The sequence below is a fragment of the Amphiura filiformis genome, chromosome 13 (assembly GCF_039555335.1).
Source record: "Amphiura filiformis chromosome 13, Afil_fr2py, whole genome shotgun sequence".
Taxonomy (NCBI): Eukaryota; Metazoa; Echinodermata; class Ophiuroidea; order Amphilepidida; family Amphiuridae; genus Amphiura; species Amphiura filiformis.
Window position 1 is genome coordinate 23854468 of NC_092640.1, and position 19355 is coordinate 23873822.

The following is a 19355-nucleotide window of genomic DNA, read 5'->3' on the forward strand; positions in this document are numbered from 1 at the left end:
TGTGTGACTTAGGCATTAATGTGATTTGTGTGTCTCCAGAAATTGTCTTTGAAATTCCGCAAGAGATCAAGCCTATTCAGGTTGAGCCATCTCGCACGATTGAAATTGTATGTGAGACACCTGATGAAACAACTCCTGCAACGTGGTTCAAAGATGATGTTCAACTTACTCCTGATGGCGTCAAATACGATACCACAAGCAAAGAGCGAAAGCGTTCACTTGTACTCCATGATATCAAACCTGAAGATGCCGGACAATATGTCTGTGAAGTTGGACCACATCGCACAGTAACTACACTCGAGGTCACCAAGCCTGAAGAAAAGGAAATCAAAGGTAGCCATGCGTTCAAAGACTTTGCTGCATACTTAAATGCACGTAGCTGTTGGCATTTCAAACTATGCAAGAACTCCAGCACACGTCAATCGGTCTTGAAACTGTGTATTCATATTAGCATGTAGTTTATTCTTGAGTATGCTCCCGTCAGTTATTTAGAAGTTTGCTTTCTTCCAAGGACGCAGCCTCATTCCTCCTTTTCCAAGTCATTATGTATATTATATAGGCCTACCTGAATGAAAATGAAACAACTGATTGTAGTATGAGATTGTAGCGGTCTTGTTGGAATGAAACATATTTATTCTTATGATATTTTAATATTAATTGCAATTTTTGCAAACAGTGCAATCACCGGATAAATACATAGCAGTACTTCACTCCTGATCCCGCCGCCAAGCATGCAAAGCCATTTTGTGCATTGCCATGCAAGCATTATCTTCAAGAGAATGGCACAAAAAATGTGAAAATGCACGTTTTAAAGTGGAAATTACTTTTGTGTCTGTAGAAGTGGTCTTCGAGATTGCCAAGGAATTCCTGCCCATCCAGGTTAAACCACAGCAAACTGTTGAGATTGTTTGTGATGTACCTGATGAAACCACACCGGCAACTTGGTACCACGACCAAGTCAAACTTGTGCACGATGGTGTCAAATATGAGATGGCTACCAAGGAGACAAAGCGAACACTTGTGGTTCACGATGTCAAGCCAGAAGATGAAGGCCAATATGTCTGTGAAGTTGGCCCACATCGTACAACAGCAACACTACAAGTTCTTAAACCTGAAGAAAAAGAGATCAAAGGTATCCTATTTTGGATGTTGTTCTGGACTGTGCATGTAGCCGCCGAACCTCAGATCCGCTCTTGATTTAAAGAAATATTTACAGAAATAAATATGTTAGATTTTTAACAGTTTATATGCTTAATACGTATATCTTGTTTTCCACTCAAAATATTGCTTGTTCGTGTGCATTATTCCTACACTTTAATGCTCTATCAAGTGCACGTTTCTTTGTTTTAAACGATTTGAGCAAAAACCCAAACTATTTTCCAATCGTATAGGCCTACGTATATTATATTTGGTAAATTGTGCCAATATATATTGTAGCTTTAGCAGCATGGAAGAATATTTTATACGAGTTTGTGTTACTTAGGCATTAATGTGATTTGTGTGTCTCCAGAAATTGTCTTTGAAATTCCGCAAGAGATCAAGCCTATTCAGGTTGAGCCATCTCGCACGATTGAAATTGTATGTGAGACGCCTGATGAAACAACTCCTGCAACGTGGTTCAAAGATGATGTTCAACTTACTCCTGATGGCGTCAAATACGATACCACAAGCAAAGAGCGAAAGCGTTCACTTGTACTCCATGATGTCAAACCTGAAGATGCCGGACAATATGTCTGTGAAGTTGGACCACATCGCACAGTAACTACACTCGAGGTCACCAAGCCTGAAGAAAAGGAAATCAAAGGTAGCCATGCGTTTAAAGACTTTGCTGCAAACTTAGATGCACGTAGCTGTTGGCACTTCAAACTATGCAAGAACTCCAGCAAACGTCAATCGGTCTTGAAATTGTGTATTCATATTAGCATGTAGTTTATTCTTGAGTATGCTCCCGTCAGTTATTTAGAAGTTTGCTTTCTTCCATGGATGCAGCCTCATTCCTCCTTTTCCAAGTCATTATGTATATTATATAGGCCTACCTGAATGAAAATGAAACAACTGATTGTAGTATGAGATTGTAGCGGTCTTGTTGGAATGAAACATATTTATTCTGATGATATTTTAATATTAATTGCAATTTTTGCAAACAGTCCAATCACCGGATAAATACATAGCAGTACTTCACTCCTGATCCCGCAGCCAAGCATGCAAAGCCATTTTGTGCATTGCCATGCAAACATTATCTTCAAGAGAATGGCACAAAAACCTGTGAAAATGCACGTTTTTAAAGTGGAAATTACTTTTGTGTCTGTAGAAGTGGTCTTCGAGATTGCCAAGGAATTCCTGCCCATCCAGGTTAAACCACAGCAAACTGTTGAGATTGTTTGTGATGTACCTGATGAAACCACACCGGCAACTTGGTACCACGACCAAGTCAAACTTGTGCACGATGGTGTCAAATATGAGATGGCTACCAAGGAGACAAAGCGAACACTTGTGGTTCACGATGTCAAGCCAGAAGATGAAGGCCAATATGTCTGTGAAGTTGGCCCACATCGTACAACAGCAACACTACAAGTTCTTAAACCTGAAGAAAAAGAGATCAAAGGTATCCTATTTTGGATGTTGTTCTGGACTGTGCATGTAGCCGCCGAACCTCAGATCCTCTTGATTTAAAGAAATATTTACAGAAATAAATATATTAGATTTTTAACAGTTTATATGCTTAATACGTATATCTTATTTTCCACTCAAAATATTGCTTGTTCGTGTGCATTATTCCTACACTTTAATGCTCTATCAAGTGCACGTTTCTTTCTTTTAAACGATTTGAGCAAAAACCCAAACTATTTTCCAATCGCATAGGCCTACGTATATTATATTTGGTAAATTGTGCCAATATATATTGTAGCTTTTAGCAGCATGGAAGAATATTTTATACGAGTTTGTGTGACTTAGGCATTAATGTGATTTGTGTGTCTCCAGAAATTGTCTTTGAAATTCCGCAAGAGATCAAGCCTATTCAGGTTGAGCCATCTCGCACGATTGAAATTGTATGTGAGACGCCTGATGAAACAACTCCTGCAACGTGGTTCAAAGATGATGTTCAACTTACTCCTGATGGCGTCAAATACGATACCACAAGCAAAGAGCGAAAGCGCTCACTTGTACTCCATGATGTCAAACCTGAAGATGCCGGACAATATGTGTGTGAAGTTGGACCACATCGCACAGTAACTACACTCGAGGTCACCAAGCCTGAAGAAAAGGAAATCAAAGGTAGCCATGCGTTCAAAGACTTTGCTGCATACTTAAATGCACGTAGCTGTTGGCACTTCAAACTATGCAAGAACTCCAGCACACGTCAATCGGTCTTGAAACTGTGTATTCATATTAGCATGTAGTTTATTCTTGAGTATGCTCCCGTCAGTTATTTAGAAGTTTGCTTTCTTCCATGGATGCAGCCTCATTCCTCCTTTTCCAAGTCATTATGTATATTATATAGGCATAACTGAATGAAAATGAAACAACTGATTGTAGTATGAGATTGTAGCGGTCTTGTTGGAATGAAACATATTTATTCTGATGATATTTTAATATAATTGCAATTTTTGCAAACAGTCCAATCACCGGATAAATACATAGCAGTACTTCACTCCTGATCCCGCAGCCAAGCATGCAAAGCCATTTTGTGCATTGCCATGCAAACATTATCTTCAAGAGAATGGCACAAAAAACCGGTGAAAATGCACGTTTTTAAAGTGGAAATTACTTTTGTGTCTGTAGAAGTGGTCTTCGAGATTGCCAAGGAATTCCTGCCCATCCAGGTTAAACCACAGCAAACTGTTGAGATTGTTTGTGATGTACCTGATGAAACCACACCGGCAACTTGGTACCACGACCAAGTCAAACTTGTGCACGATGGTGTCAAATATGAGATGGCTACCAAGGAGACAAAGCGAACACTTGTGGTTCACGATGTCAAGCCAGAAGATGAAGGCCAATATGTCTGTGAAGTTGGCCCACATCGTACAACAGCAACACTACAAGTTCTTAAACCTGAAGAAAAAGAGATCAAAGGTATCCTATTTTGGATGTTGTTCTGGACTGTGCATGTAGCCGCCGAACCTCAGATCCTCTTGATTTAAAGAAATATTTACAGAAATAAATATATTAGATTTTTAACAGTTTATATGCTTAATACGTATATCTTATTTCCCACTCAAAATATTGCTTGTTCGTGTGCATTATTCCTACACTTTAATGCTCTATCAAGTGCACGTTTCTTTCTTTTAAACGATTTGAGCAAAAACCCAAACTATTTTCCAATCGTATAGGCCTACGTATATTATATTTGGTAAATTGTGCCAATATATATTGTAGCTTTTAGCAGCATGGAAGAATATTTTATACGAGTTTGTGACTGACTTAGGCATTAATGTGATTTGTGTGTCTCCAGAAATTGTCTTTGAAATTCCGCAAGAGATCAAGCCTATTCAGGTTGAGCCATCTCGCACGATTGAAATTGTATGTGAGACGCCTGATGAAACAACTCCTGCAACGTGGTTCAAAGATGATGTTCAACTTACTCCTGATGGCGTCAAATACGATACCACAAGCAAAGAGCGAAAGCGCTCACTTGTACTCCATGATGTCAAACCTGAAGATGCCGGACAATATGTGTGTGAAGTTGGACCACATCGCACAGTAACTACACTCGAGGTCACCAAGCCTGAAGAAAAGGAAATCAAAGGTAGCCATGCGTTCAAAGACTTTGCTGCATACTTAAATGCACGTAGCTGTTGGCACTTCAAACTATGCAAGAACTCCAGCACACGTCAATCGGTCTTGAAACTGTGTATTCATATTAGCATGTAGTTTATTCTTGAGTATGCTCCTTCTGTTATTTAGAAAGATTCCTTTCTTCCATGGATGCAGCCTCATTCCACCCTTTTCAAGTCATTATGTATATTATATAGGCCTACCTGAATGATAATGAAAGAACTGATTGTAGTATGAGATTGTAGCGGTCTTGTTGGAATGAAACATATTTATTCTTATGATATATTAATATTAATTGCAATTTTTGCAAACAGTGCAATCACCGGATAAATACATAGCAGTACTTCACTCCTGCTCACGCAGCCAAGCATGCAAAGCCATTTTGTGCATTGCCATGCAAACCTTATCTTCAAGAGAATGGCACAAAAAAATTGTGAAAATGCACGTTTTTAAAGTGGAAATTACTTTTGTGTCTGTAGAAGTGGTCTTCGAGATTGCCAAGGAATTCCTGCCCATCCAGGTTAAACCACAGCAAACTGTTGAGATTGTTTGTGATGTACCTGATGAAATAACACCGGCAACTTGGTATCACGACCAAGTCAAACTTGTGCACGATGGTGTCAAATATGAGATGGCTACCAAGGAGACAAAGCGAACACTTGTGGTTCACGATGTCAAGCCAGAAGATGAAGGCCAATATGTCTGTGAAGTTGGCCCACATCGTACAACAGCAACACTACAAGTTCTTAAACCTGAAGAAAAAGAGATCAAAGGTATCCTATTTTGGATGTTGTTCTGGACTGTGCATGTAGCCATCGAACCTCAGATCCTCTTGATTTAAAGAAATATTTACAGAAATAAATATATTAGATTTTAACAGTTTATATGCTTAATGTATTTCATCTTATTTTCCACTCAAAATATTGATTGTTCGTGTGCATTATTCCTACACTTTAATGCTCTATCAAGTGCACGTTTCTTTTTTTAAACGATTTGAGCAAAAACAAACTATTTTCTAATCGTATAGGCCTACGTATATTATATTTTGGTAAATTATGCCAATATATCATTGTAGCTTTTAGCAGCATGGAAGAATATTTTATGAGTTTGTGTGACTTAGGCATTAATGTGATTTGTGTGTCTCCAGAAATTGTCTTTGAAATTCCGCAAGAGATCAAGCCTATTCAGGTTGAGCCATCTCGCACGATTGAAATTGTATGTGAGACGCCTGATGAAACAACTCCTGCAACGTGGTTCAAAGATGATGTTCAACTTACTCCTGATGGCGTCAAATACGATACCACAAGCAAAGAGCGAAAGCGTTCACTTGTACTCCATGATGTCAAACCTGAAGATGCCGGACAATATGTCTGTGAAGTTGGACCACATCGCACAGTAACTACACTCGAGGTCACCAAGCCTGAAGAAAAGGAAATCAAAGGTAGCCATGCGTTCAAAGACTTTGCTGCATACATAAATGCACGTAGCTGTTGGCACTTCAAACTATGCAAGAACTCCAGCACACGTCAATCGGTCTTGAAATTGTGTATTCATATTAGCATGTAGTTTATTCTTGAGTATGCTCCCGTCAGTTATTTAGAAGTTTGCTTTCTTCCATGGATGCAGCCTCATTCCTCCTTTTCCAAGTCATTATGTATATTTTATAGGCCTACCTGAATGAAAACGAAACAACTGATTGTAGTATGAGATTGTAGCGGTCTTGTTGGAATGAAACATATTTATTTTATGATACATTAATATTAATAGAGCAATTTTGCAAACAGTGCAATCACCGGATAAATACATAGCAGCAGTACTTCACTCATAATCCCGCAACGAAGCATGCAAAGTTATTTTGTGCATTGTCATGCAAACATTATCTTCAAAAGAATGGCACAAAAAATATATAAAAATGCACGTTTTCAAAGTGGAAATTATTTTTGTGTCTGTAGAAGTGGTTTTCGAGATTGCCAAGGAATTCCTGCCCATCCAGGTTAAACCACAGCAAACTGTTGAGATTGTTTGTGATGTACCTGATGAAACCACACCGGCAACTTGGTACCACGACCAAGTCAAACTTGTGCACGATGGTGTCAAATATGAGATGGCTACCAAGGAGACAAAGCGAACACTTGTGGTTCACGATGTCAAGCCAGAAGATGAAGGCCAATATGTCTGTGAAGTTGGCCCACATCGTACAACAGCAACACTACAAGTTCTTAAACCTGAAGAAAAAGAGATCAAAGGTATCCTATTTTGGATGTTGTTCTGGACTGTGCATGTAGCCATCGAACCTCAGATCCTCTTGATTTAAAGAAATATTTACAGAAATAAATATGTTAGATTTTTAACAGTTTATATGCTTAATACGTATATTTCATACTTGTTTTCCACTCAAATATTGATTGTTCATGCGCATTTATTCCTACACTTTAATGCTCTATCAAGTGCACGTTTCTTTATTTTAAACGATTTGAGCAAAACCAAACTCAATGTTCCAATCAAATAGGCCTACGTATATTATATTTGGGAAATTATGTATTATTGTAGCTTCGCAGCATGGAAGAATTTTTATGAGTTTGTTATTAGGCATTAATGTGATTTGTGTGTCTCCAGAAATTGTCTTTGAAATTCCGCAAGAGATCAAGCCTATTCAGGTTGAGCCATCTCGCACGATTGAAATTGTATGTGAGACGCCTGATGAAACAACTCCTGCAACGTGGTTCAAAGATGATGTTCAACTTACTCCTGCTGGCGTCAAATACGATACCACAAGCAAAGAGCGAAAGCGTTCACTTGTACTCCATGATGTCAAACCTGAAGATGCCGGACAATATGTCTGTGAAGTTGGACCACATCGAACAGTAACTGCACTCGAGGTCACCAATCCTGAAGAAAAGGAAATCAAAGGTAGCCATACTCTTAAAGACCGTACATGCACATCGCTGTTGGTACTTCAAAGTATGCAAGAACTCCAGCACACTTCAATCTGTCTTAAGAAATGTGTATTCATATTAGCATGTAGTTTATTCTTGATTATGTTGTTTATAAAGTTTCCTTTCTTCCATGTATGCAGCCTTATTCTACCTTTTTCAAGTCATGTCTTCCTGAAAGAAAATGAAACAACTTATTGTAGTATGAGATTGTCTTGTTGGAATGAAACATATTTATTCTAATGATATATTTATGTTAATAGCAATTTTTAGAAATCACCGGATAAATACATAACAGTACTTCACTCCTGATTCCGCAGCCAAGCATGCAAAGCATTTTGTGTTTTGCATACAAACATTATTTCAAAAGAAAAGCCATACGAGATTGTACAATATCTTGTTGGAAAAACATATTTATTCTTATATATATTTATGAATGAAAAGTCATTCATTGGATAAATATTCTATAGTCCTGATCCTGAATGTGTATTGCCAACTGATTTTTGTAGTGATTTTGCAGCCATTTTGTGTATTGCGTGCAAACATTATCTTCAAAAGAATGGCTTAAATGAGCCTATTAGATTGTAGAGGTCTTGTTGGAATTTTTATTCTAATGATATATTTATGTTGATAGACCATTCTATGCAAACAGTGCAATCACCGGATAAATACAAAACAGTACTTCACTCCTGATCCCGCAACCAAGTATCGTTAAAACCCCGGAAGAAATATATCGATTGGCTTGATATTGTAGTTGCTTAATGGACAAAATTGTCTCAAACGTTTTTTTTTATGTCTGTAGAAGTGGTCTTTGAGACTGCCAAGGAATTCCTGCCCATCCAGGTCAAACCACATCACACGATTGAAATAGTTTGTGAAGTTGCCGATGAAACTACGCCAGCAACATGGTATCATGATGAAGTCAAAATCGTACACGATGGTGTCAAATACGAAATGACTACTGTCGAGAAAAAGCGAACCCTTGTTCTTCACGACGTCCAGCCTGAGGATGCCGGAGACTATGTCTGCGAAGTCGGGCAACGCCGCACTACAGCAAAGGTTGAAGTTCTTAAAGCTGAGGAAAAAGGTAGTCTATTAAGACCGCATTCAGTGTGTACCTACAGCATGCCCATTTATTAGCATGTTTCACGTTTTACAACGATCAATTTAAAAGCATGATGAAATTCTGGGGTTATTCCTTCAAAGTGTCAACATGCCCTTCAGTGTATCGTTTAATTTTGTTTTGTGTCTATAGAAGTGGTCTTTGAGACTCCCGAGGAGTTCCAGCCTATCCAGGTTAAACCACATCACACGATTGAAATTGTCTGTGAAGTTCCTGATGAAACTACGCCAGCAACTTGGTACCATGATGAAGTCAAAATCGTACACGATGGTGTCAAATACGAAATGACTACAGTCGAGAAAAAGAGAACCCTTGTTCTTCATGACGTCCAGCCTGAGGATGCTGGAGATTATGTCTGTGAAGTTGGACCCCGTCGCACTACAGCAAAGGTGGAAGTTCTTAAAGCTGAGGAAAAAGGTAGTCTATTAAATAGCATTCAGCGTAGCATGCAGCATGCCAAAAGAATTATTAGCATGTATCATGTTTTACATCGTTAAATTATTACGAGCATGATGACATTCTTGAGTGGCTCCTTCAAAAATGTCAAGAAGCGTTTCAGCGAATCGTTTAATTTTGTTTTGTGTCTATAGAAGTGGTCTTTGAGACTCCCGAGGAGTTCCAGCCTATCCAGGTTAAGCCACATCACACGATTGAAATTGTCTGTGAAGTTCCTGATGAAACTACGCCAGCAACTTGGTACCATGATGAAGTCAAAATCATACACGATGGTGTCAAATACGAAATGACTACAGTCGAGAAAAAGAGAACCCTTGTTCTTCACGACGTCCAGCCTGAGGATGCCGGAGACTATGTCTGTGAAGTTGGACCACGCCGCACTACAGCAAAGGTTGAAGTTCTTAAAGCTGAGGAAAAAGGTAGACTCCGCAAAATATTCAGAATGTATTCAGGATGTATTTGCTTGTTTATAAGCATGATGACATATTCAAAATATTCAAATGCATGCACATTTATTAGCATGTTTCACGTTTGTACATCGATAGAATCAATATAAGCATGATGAAATTTAGGGTTATTCTTTGAAAGTGTCAATGAGCATTTCAGTGAATCGTTTAATTTTGTTTTGTCTGTAGAAGTGGTCTTTGAGACTCCCGAGGAGTTCCAGCCTATCCAGGTTAAACCACATCACACCATTGAAATCGTTGTGAAGTTCCTGATGAAACTACGCCAGCAACTTGGTACCACGATGAAGTCAAAATTGTGCACGATGGTGTTAAATACGAAATGACTACAATCGAGAAAAAGCGAACCCTTGTTCTTCACGACGTCCAGCCTGAGGATGCCGGAGAATATGTCTGTGAAGTCGGACCCCGTCGCACTACAGCAAAGGTTGAAGTTCTCAAGCCTGAAGAAAAAGGTAGTCGATTACAGACTGATTCTGAATGTGTATTTCAATACCGGCATGTTGGTATCTTCTTTGACATCCAATCAAATTCATTTGTATCGAAATTATGATTATGCAGCGATTATGATGCAATATCTTAGATTTTTTATATGTTATGTTGCATGAATGTACCTCTTCAAAAGTTTTATATCCGTGTGCCTGAAAACTGTATTTAACAGTTTTAAAACCATATAATTTAGATGCTTATAGGTTTGTAAACAAATGGGTACATGCACAGTAACATTGGCCTTGCCGAAAAAGAACCTCATCAAGAAACCCTTTTGCTTTGCGTATTTAAGCACGTTTTGGTTTTCTTGTCAGCACCTTATGCCTTTATCGCATGCTGATATTTATTGCATAATACACTAAGTTCAAATTGTTGACATATTTTAAATCAGAAATCGTCTTTGAAACTGCTGAAGAATTCAAACCACTCGAGGTGGAACCATCTCGCACGGTTGAAATCGTCGCCGAAGTTCCGGATGAAACTACACCGGCAACTTGGTACCACGATGAAGGCAAACTTGTCCACGATGGGGTCAAATATGAGATGACAAGTGAGGAGAAGAAACGTACTCTTGTCCTCCATGACGTCAAACCTGAAGATGCTGGAGAATATGTGTGTGAAGTTGGTACTAAGCGCACGACGACATCAATACAGGTTACAAAAGAGGTCACCAAGGTGGAGGAACAGCCTACAGGTACTGTAGTTGAAACCGATTTGTGATTGCGCATGTGGATCGAACTATTGAATACGCTTAAAGGTTGACATTCTGTTTGATAGGCATGTGTTTTGGATGCATACTTTTTTATGTCCCTTCCTCAAAATGTGAAGAGTAACGCATGACATTTTCACTATACACCATCGTTTCCGCTGAGAGATAATTCTATCTAATTGATGACGGTTTCTCTTTGGTGTGGATCCTTAAATGTCGCTTCAAATCACTTGTATTTGTGAAGCCTTTATTACACATAACACATGAAATTTTCATCATACACCATCGTTTCCGCCGAGAGATAATTCTATCTAGTTAATGATGTGCCACGCAGTTGTCGGTAAACACAATAACTGGGTAATGCGCATGATGATCTATAAAGTCACCGTTTTGGTCCTTCCTGGCACCATGTTTGAAATGCATGTAATATCACGCAACTTTTTCTGCTAGATTGTATGGATTGTTTTGTTGAATGTGATGAAAAATTACTTTCTTGATTTACAAGGTCAGTAGAAAATCTTGACACCTAAATAGAAAGAAATAGTTCTTACCTTTGCACTTAGCAATACATTAATTCTGGGAGTAGTCGTCTCTGCCGTGTTTTTGTTTATCAACAATGCCTGATAGAAGCATCTTGCAATTTTTGTTTGGTTGGTTTTTTGCAACTACAAACTCAGCAACAATCCATCTTTCTTCTTACTTATCGGCCATGCGTTACAGGAGCATCCTGTGTGTTTAGTTAAATGAGAAATAAAAACAGGTGATTTATTATAGCATGGTGTTTTATCTCCTGCATGGTTTGGAAAGCATTTGAAAAGAACTTTTAAAATCAATAAACGTGGATATCCTTTATATATCAGAACCAACCGCGGTACATCTTGAAATCGAAGAAATTCCAAGAGAAACGGAGCCAGTTACTATCACACTTGAATCCAGAAAGATACCAACAACTGAAACGACTACCACAGAACTTGAACGTGTACAACAATTTGAAGTCAGAGAAGAAGAGGCGCCTACTAAAGGAAAAACCATCGTGGAAATGAAAGTGAAAGAACAACCACTTGAGAGAGTGACAATGGTTCTTGAGGCACCTGAAGAGGCAAAACCAGAAGGTACTAAAGTGTGTTAATCGCACCTGCATGTTGTTGATCACGTTAGCATGGCATCCAAAACCGTTTCCAACCTCAAGATACTGAATTGTCGAAATTAGCGACAAAAGAGCGTACAATAGCATGCTTCAAAATTGCAAAATCACGCGACCCAACTTCAATTCAACCGAAGCCGGTAACAAGAACTTGGCAGTAGTTGTCCAAAATGGATACAAAATCTTTTGGTTACTGTTGTATATTTTCCTCCCATTTGATAAAGATAGAGCAGCGGGTCCAATATGTCCTTTCATTGATAACAAATATAACAAAACTGTTGACTAAGATCGTACTTGCACAATAAACTGTAGGCCAACTCAGAGTAGGTTTACATGATAAGTTCTTTAGATATCTAAATTGTAAACCATTTGCGTCAAGATCTAAATTAACATGGCATGGGGATTCTAATAAAGCCTAAAAAGCACCAATGATACATTTCATCCTACAGAAGTGGTTACTGAAGCTCCAAAACCAATTGAAGTACCAAAACCACTAATTCCCTGGAGAGGCCCTGATGATTTCGAGGTAGTAATTGAAAAACTTGAAGAAGTTAAGGAGGTCACTACCGAAGAAGTTGTCACCGAAGAAGTGACAATTGAGAAGGTCCCAACTGAAGAAGTGCCCAAACCTGATGTGACAACATTAGAGCTTGTGTTTGAAGAGAAACCTAAGCCTGAAATTACTATGGCTATTCACGTGCCTGAAGAAAGAAAACCAGAAGGTTAGACACGATGTCTTGCTGGTATTTCAGAATCGTGATGTAGATATCTCATTAACACTGCGGGCACAACATGCATCGCAATCGTCGCATTTTGCTTATTATTCATGAATTGTTTCTGTTCTGTATTACAATAATACATTTTTGCTTCTAATGGTTGATGCCAATCTTCAATCGTTATATTGTAGGGTTGAATTACGTTCACTTGTGTTCAAGCTAATTTTAATTATTCTCTCTTTGTTAATTTTAAATTTCAAGCAATGACTGCATGAATGTATTCTCACGTGGTTTCTTTTAGACTGAGAGTGCTTACATTGTCAAGATGATGAAATATGTGTTACTGGATAATGCACGTGGGGACTGATAATGTTCTGAATTGCTCTTCCCATCCTTTGCATCCTTGTCTTTAAATGTTATGCATATAATGAGACTTCTTTTTTTATGCAAGAATGGTATTAATTGGTTTGTTAAAGTTTACTTAGATGCACTTACGTTAATTTACCAGTTTGGTAAGGAAATCTTGTAAATCATACTGGTCTCACCTTGCTTGGCTTTTTGCAACTACAAACTCTGCAATAATCTCCTTTTTCTTGTTATTTATCGACCATGCGTTACAGGTGCATCCTGTGTTTTTAGTTAAATGAGAAACAAAATAGGTATTTTACTATCGCATGGTGTTTTATCTCCTGCATGGAGTGGAAAGGATTCTGTAAGTTTTTTTAAAACAATAAACTTGGATATCCTTTATATATCAGAACCAACCGCGGTACATCTTGAAATCGAAGAAATTCCAAGAGAAACGGAGCCAGTAACGATCTCACTTGAATCCAGAAAGATACCAACAACTGAAACGACTACCACGGAACTTGAACGTGTACAACAATTTGAAGTCACAGAAGAAGAGGCACCTACGAAAGGAAAAACCATCGTGGAAATGAAAGTGAAAGAACAACCACGCGAGACAGTGACAATGGTTCTTGAGGCACCCGAAGAGCCCAAACCAGAAGGTATAAAAGTGTTTTAATATATCCTGCATGTTGTTGGGCATGTTGGCATGGATCCCAACCAGTTTCTAGCCTCAAGTTAGCGACAAGAGATCGTACTATGGCATGTTACCTCGAGCATGTTACTCTATATCCCGACTTTAATACAGAAATTGAAGTTATTGACCAGAATTAGTCTTCGTTGATAAGGTTTTAATGTTAGGTTATGTATCTTAAAGCATAGTTTTTCCTGATTTGATCATCAGGTAAAGATTGTACTTTTTCCAAACATAAATCATAGGTCAAGTCATTGTTCATACATCACTAGATAAATAAGATTAATACAGGTAATTGTGAGTCGATTTACGTCCAAGATGTACATTATGGCATAGGAAAATCTGAACAGTTTAAAAACCGGAGATTACTTGATAATTTTCTTTAGGCATAACTAAATTGTAAACTAGCATGGCATTGGAAAATCCACAAAGCTTAAAAAGTGAATTTCATCCAACAGAAGTGATTGTTGAAGTTAAGCCATCCAAACCAACAGAGTTGCCCACTCTTGAACTTGAGGTCAAAGAAGCTCCAAAGCCAATTGAAGTACCAAAACCACTAATTCCCTGGAGAGGCCCTGATGATTTCGAGGTTGTAATTGAAAAACTTGAAGAAGTTAAGGAAGTCACAACTGAAGAAGTAGTCACTGAAGAAGTGACAATTGAGAAGGTTCCAACTGAAGAAGTGACAATTGAGAGAGCCCCAACTGAAGAAGTGCCCAAACCTGATGTGACAACATTAGAACTCGTGTTTGAAGAGCAACCTAAGCCTGAAATTACTATGGCAATTCACGTGCCTGAAGAAAGAAAACCAGAAGGTTAGACACGATACCGGTGCTTTGCAATTGTGATTTAGATTTCTCATTAATACCGCGGGCATAATGATGAATGCAATAATCAAGTTTGATCGATTATTTATGGGTTGTTTGACGATAATAGTAATATAGTTGCTGTCAACATAAATTGGCAGACATTTTGTGTAACAAAGTTCTCAAAATTTAGTTTTAAGCATTGTATGGTTATGATTTGCCGAGATATTTTCTTTTCCAAAGTTCTTGTGTTTAAACTAATTTTAATCCCTTGTGCTATGTGTGATTTGTAAAGATTTGTAAATGTAAATCGTCGTACCAAGTGCATGGATTTATCTCTTGGTTTCTTTTGGTTTAAGCATGCTAAGCGTGCTTATTTTATCAAGGTGAAGAAAAGCAGTTGTTACGTGTTCTCAATTACTGGGTATGCGCATGACTATTATATAATGGATTGCTCTTTGCATCGTTTTATGGACAGAAGTATTATCCTTAAATTTCATACATTATTATGACTTTTCTGTAAGAACGGTATGGACTGGTTTGCTGAAGTTTACTGAGATGCATAACAATTTACCAGTTGTACAACTAAAGACATACTGGTCTCACCATGCTTGCCTTTTTGTAACTGCACACTCGACAAGAATCGTTTCGTCAATCTTGTTGTTTATGGACCATGTCTTACAGAAGCAGCATGTGTTTCAGTTAAATGAGAAAAACGGATGATATACTATCGCATGATGTTTTACCTGCATGGTATGAAAAGGGATTTGAACTTTTTTACCAAGTACATCAATAAACTTGGATATCCTTTATACATCAGAACCAACAGCAGTACATCTTGAAATTGAAGAAATTCCAAGAGAAACGGAGCCCGTAACGATCTCACTTGAATCCAGAAAGATACCAACAACTGAAACGACTACCACAGAACTTGAACGTGTACAACAATTTGAAGTCACAGAAGAGGAGGCGCCTACTAAAGGAAAAACCATCGTGGAAATGAAAGTGAAAGAACAACCGCTTGAACCAGTGACAATGGTTCTTGAAGCACCCGAAGAGCCAACACCGGAAGAAGGTATTAACACTCTGTTCATTCCACCTGCACGTTCCTCATCAGTTTCTTATGGTTAATGGCATGCAATCCCAGACAGTTTCCAGACTGCCATGAGAATAGGTACAAAAAAACACCAAAGTTAGCAATAAGAACGTATGCCATGACATGTTGCTCAGACGGCATCATACCCTGGCTTTGATCTCAATGCCTGGCTTTGATCTCAATGTCTGACTTTGATCTCAAAGTTGGGTATAAAGGTTATTATTCTTAAGCGTACAGACATTAAAGGTGAACATGTTGACATATTGTATTTCGAATATTCCACGTCCGATTGCATACCAAGACTGTAACCAAAACACCCAGTGATTAAAGTTTTGAAACCAAATCTTGTTGTTACATATGAACATATTGTAACGTAATTCTCTTCTGCATATTTTTTTTCCAAATGGCTCAAAGGTATTTACATCAGTTGATTTTAAGAATTGAAACCACAGTTACTATGGGCTACCTGATAGTTTTATGTTAGCACAACAAATACATACCAATCATTTATATGCAAAATGTATATTAGCATCTAACAGGATGATTTTAAAAGTTAAAAAGCACCACCGATAAATTTTACCCTACAGAAGTGGTTGTTGAAGTTAAACCTGAGCCTGAGCTCAAGGAAGCTCCAAAACCAATTGAAATACCAAAACCACTAATTCCCTGGAGAGGCCCCGATGATTTCGAGGTCGTAATTGAAAAACTTGAAGAAGTTAAGGAGGTCACTACCGAAGAAGTTGTCACTGAAGAAGTGACAATTGAGAAAGTCCCAACTGAAGAAGTGCCCAAACCTGATGTGACAACATTAGAAATTGAATTTGAAGAGAAACCTAAGCCTGAAATTACTATGGCAATTCAAGTGCCTGAAGAACGAAAGCCAGAAGGTTAGATATAATGCCTTGCTGATGTTTCGCAATTATGACTTTGATTTGTTATTAACAACACAGGCATCAGGCACAATGCAATAATCAATTTTTATTCATTCATTATTCTGTTGGTTTTTGACTTTTGTTTTGTTGTAATTATGGTTGCTGGCAACCAACATAAGCTGGCTTTTTGTTACTTTAACTGAATTCTTTAAACTCAATATGCTAGAGTTGGCAACGCTTCACGAAGTTCTATTACATTTTCTATGTTCAAACTAATCCCAATTCATTGTACCAGGTCCATTTTAGATTCAACGCATGAAATGCACTGTAAATATTGTCTACTCAAATATATATTGCATGGGTTATCGTTTTTGGATGCAATGTTAAGCTTAAGTTAATAACAATGTTATTGTTAGCAGATACTATGACAGAAAGAGTTGAGGTGACGTCATCCACAAAAGAACAGAAATCGGATGTCGCGCTCCAGCTGGAAGAATCAAGTGAAGGAACAGTTGAAATGGTTCCTGGAGAACCATTACAGCTTACTGAAGTCGAGACAACAGAAAGTGCCTTAGATAAAGGGCAACAAATAGAAGAATCGTCTGATAAAATAGAACAAGAAGAGCAAGAACAAGTAGGAATTCCATGGCGAGCTTCAGATGACTTGGAAATTGTATTTGAAACCTATGAATTACAGGCTGATCAAGCGATAGAAATATCAGTATCAACAGTTACATCGGACACTGTGATAAGTATTGGTCAAGATATATCTACAACAGAAGATACATCATCTGAATACCACACATTAGAGGCATCAGAAATGTCTGAAACAGAAGTAGCATGTCAGGGTCCAGATGATTTTGATATTGTCATTGAACAACCTAAACCACGACGTGGGAAAGAAAAAGACATTTCTGTATCTCATGTTAAGAAAAGAAAAAAGTTGAAACTGTAGTAAGTCCTATTCATTATATAACTGAGGAAACATCAGATGAGCAATGCACCCCTGTAACATCGGAAATTGACGATACACCAGTAACATTGGAAATTGCTGATATTCAGTTGGAGCATGATAAGACCAAAGATTTGCCAGAAGTGACTTTGGCTCTTGAAATATCAGAAGAAGGTATGATTGGTTCCACTTTTCAAACCCGTGTACGGAATGCAGCGTGCTCCCAAGAAACTGATCTGATATGATTCCTCCGTCTTCATAACTTTCCAACAAATGACAAAATGTCGAGAACTTGTATGAATATAATTTCCCGTTTAATATCCTTAACAAGAACGAATTGTTTCCTCAATATGGTATCCCAAGTGACCCGCATCATCACCATTTCGAGATTTCCGCTTGAATTGAAATTGCGACTGGAATGCCATTTTTGCCTGCATCTTCAACATTATGACAACACTGAACTTTTCTACATTTTAAAATAATTGCCCGTACTTAGCATCATGTTCTAATTAAATTTGTTTTATATTTAATTTTGAATTAACACATATATCAATAAACAAAGAAATCTGCTCTAAACTGTTAAACTTACGTTTAAACTAATAATTAAGTTAATTTCACTGAAGCTTATTACTTTTCAAGCAACTTGTTGCATTTACATTAACTTAAAGCAACTGCTAATACTAATAATTAAACGGATAGGATCGGAATGATGATCATTTTTTACACTTTAATTTGCATCTTCATTAAGTAAAGCATTTTGTTAACTAATTATTGACTTCACTGGATGCTATTAATTGTTCACTTCATGCATCCATACTAAAATAGTTGGTCTTGGTTAAAAACCCACGGCGTACCGAAACTGAACATCATATTGTACTTGTCACCGCAACAATGAGATGCAACATGCAAACATGGACGAGATTACGTAACGTCGAAACATCATCACCTGGAAAAAGAGCCAACAAATGCTACCGGTTAGAAGACTGCAGTGGAAATCAACATCAATTATATCTAACAATATGGACATCAAAACATTTAACAAGCCCAGCGATAAAGAAATAACCTAATGGTGGAGCCTTGCGAGTCAACATCGAAAATTTCAACGTCTTCTGGTGTTTTTTATAATGGAATACGGATCACCTCAACTCCTAACATGTTACGGCGACATTTTGGGCACGACTAGTTGAAGTCATGTTTAACGCTAACTGTTATTCTACCGTTATTTCATGCTTATATTTCAAAGGTGTTCTAGTATTACTACATATGTTTTAATCTTGCCTTGTGTTTCTAGTTTCTGTTTTACTCACTTTATGCATTATATTATTCAAAATTCAAGGTATATCAGCAAGGAACGAAAACACGATTGTATTTAATATTTTACTAGGCTTATTTATCAAATGCATTCACTATGTTATCAATAATATTATCTAATAATAAATCACATGCCTTGAGATGCGTTATACAAAATGTTTCGCATAGTGTTGCCCGTCACAAATAGCTTTATATAAAAATTGACCAATCATTTTTATTCGCTTTATTAACACTAATATCGCATAGAACCCCTGAAACCAGAGGAAGCTTACTGCGAATGGGAATATCCAGAAGAGCTGGAAGCTGCAGCAGAAAAATTCACTCAAGGGATTACCGTTGAGGAGCCAGTGAAGCCTACTAAACCGATTCAGATTCACTTTCCAATCCAACCTGAAGCGCCCAAACCTCAAGTATCAATGAAAATCGAAATTCCACAAGAACCTGAAGAAGGTATAATTAAAGA

At 37.8% G+C, this 19355-nt stretch overlaps 2 protein-coding genes across 2 annotated transcripts in view; both read left to right on the plus strand.

Annotated features, from left to right (window-relative positions):
• The window catches only part of LOC140167512 (titin-like), a 281497-nt gene extending 271319 nt beyond the window's left edge, over nucleotides 1-10178 (plus strand). Inside the window, exons 31-34 of the mRNA XM_072190818.1 lie at nucleotides 8515-8799; nucleotides 8968-9252; nucleotides 9426-9710; nucleotides 9927-10178. Coding sequence (XP_072046919.1) covers nucleotides 8515-8799; nucleotides 8968-9252; nucleotides 9426-9710; nucleotides 9927-10081 — 1010 coding nt within the window. The 3' untranslated portion in view covers nucleotides 10082-10178. The remainder of the gene's footprint in view (nucleotides 1-8514; nucleotides 8800-8967; nucleotides 9253-9425; nucleotides 9711-9926) is intronic.
• A 4086-nt stretch (nucleotides 10179-14264) lies between these two features.
• LOC140167513 (uncharacterized) overlaps nucleotides 14265-19355 on the plus strand; it is a 117663-nt gene continuing 112572 nt past the window's right edge. The window contains exons 1-6 of the mRNA XM_072190819.1: nucleotides 14265-14670; nucleotides 15482-15736; nucleotides 16345-16644; nucleotides 17049-17522; nucleotides 17621-17755; nucleotides 19139-19342. Coding sequence (XP_072046920.1) covers nucleotides 14265-14670; nucleotides 15482-15736; nucleotides 16345-16644; nucleotides 17049-17522; nucleotides 17621-17755; nucleotides 19139-19342 — 1774 coding nt within the window. The remainder of the gene's footprint in view (nucleotides 14671-15481; nucleotides 15737-16344; nucleotides 16645-17048; nucleotides 17523-17620; nucleotides 17756-19138; nucleotides 19343-19355) is intronic.